General features: G+C 46.3%; 1 protein-coding gene across 2 annotated transcripts in view; it reads left to right on the plus strand.

Moving 5' to 3' along the window:
• The window catches only part of capn10 (calpain 10), a 10,970-nt gene that overhangs the window by 7,315 nt on the left and 2,602 nt on the right, over positions 1–1,053 (plus strand). For both annotated transcript variants that reach the window (XM_032531492.1, XM_032531491.1), the window contains exon 10: positions 387–642. In XM_032531492.1, the coding sequence (XP_032387383.1) occupies positions 387–642 (256 nt within the window). The remainder of the gene's footprint in view (positions 1–386; positions 643–1,053) is intronic.

Raw genomic sequence — 1,053 nt, forward strand, 5'->3', positions numbered from 1 at the left:
TGCTGAACTCCAGACTCAACACCCGAGGGCCCTCATAGCAATTAATAATTATTGAAGCAAAAGAACGCCGTTTATGTTAAACATTAGCATGAACATGACATCAACTTTGTATGAAGCTTGAACTTCGAGGAATATGAAATGCCCAGTCCAGGGTCTGGATCTGTCTTCTATGATCTATACATTTGTTCACATTATTTTTTTCAGTTGATCCCTGTTTATTACTTATTTGTGGACACAAATTATAATGACCGCGAGTAAATGGTGCTATCTGCTGGTCAATTTGTCACCCCACAAATTTTTTTTGATGGATTGACCAACTTCCATGTTTTGCCGTGTAAGGTGCTGCGAGGGAATTCCTGACATGACAATGTTGGTTTCCTCCTCAGTGCCCTGAAAAGTCCAGCGCCTTCCCTGCCATTGACAACAGATGGAGAGTGGGAGACCAGTTACTTCCGGGGCTCGTGGGTTGAGGGACAGACGGCCGGAGGAAGCAGGAACTTCCTCTCTCACTGGCAGAACCCTTGTTTCCCTTTTTCCGTGTGTGATGAGTCAGCAGTGACATCAGGAGTTAATGTCAGGATTACCCTGCACCAGAGCCGCCCTGACACTGACCTGCACCCAATTGCCTTTCACATTTACAAGGTCAGTCAAATATTAAAGGACAATTCCGGCCCAAGTCTCTAGCTTGAAGCAAGCTAGCACCAACCAGTAATTAGCTTAAAATGCTAGCCTTCTGGCCAGAGGGTAACGTAAAAGGAAATCTCTATTTCTATACCACAAAAGCCTCAAAATAGCACCACACTTCCATGGTAACAAAATGAGGGTCCCTGCGTGTATTGCGAAGGGGTCTGACGACAAAACCCCCACCCTACCACCTTAACGAACACATGTTCTGCGGGAAACCCTGAATGCGCTACATAATCAAAATTATTAGATTATTTGGAGGTGGGAGTAGCTCAGTCCGTAGGGAGCCGGTTCAAGTCCCCATACGGGCCAAAAGTATGGTGGTGGACTGGTAGCTGGAGAGGTGCTAGTTCACCTCCTGGGCACTGC

Source organism: Etheostoma spectabile, chromosome 12 (genome assembly GCF_008692095.1).
Source record: "Etheostoma spectabile isolate EspeVRDwgs_2016 chromosome 12, UIUC_Espe_1.0, whole genome shotgun sequence".
Lineage (NCBI taxonomy): Eukaryota > Metazoa > Chordata > Actinopteri > Perciformes > Percidae > Etheostoma > Etheostoma spectabile.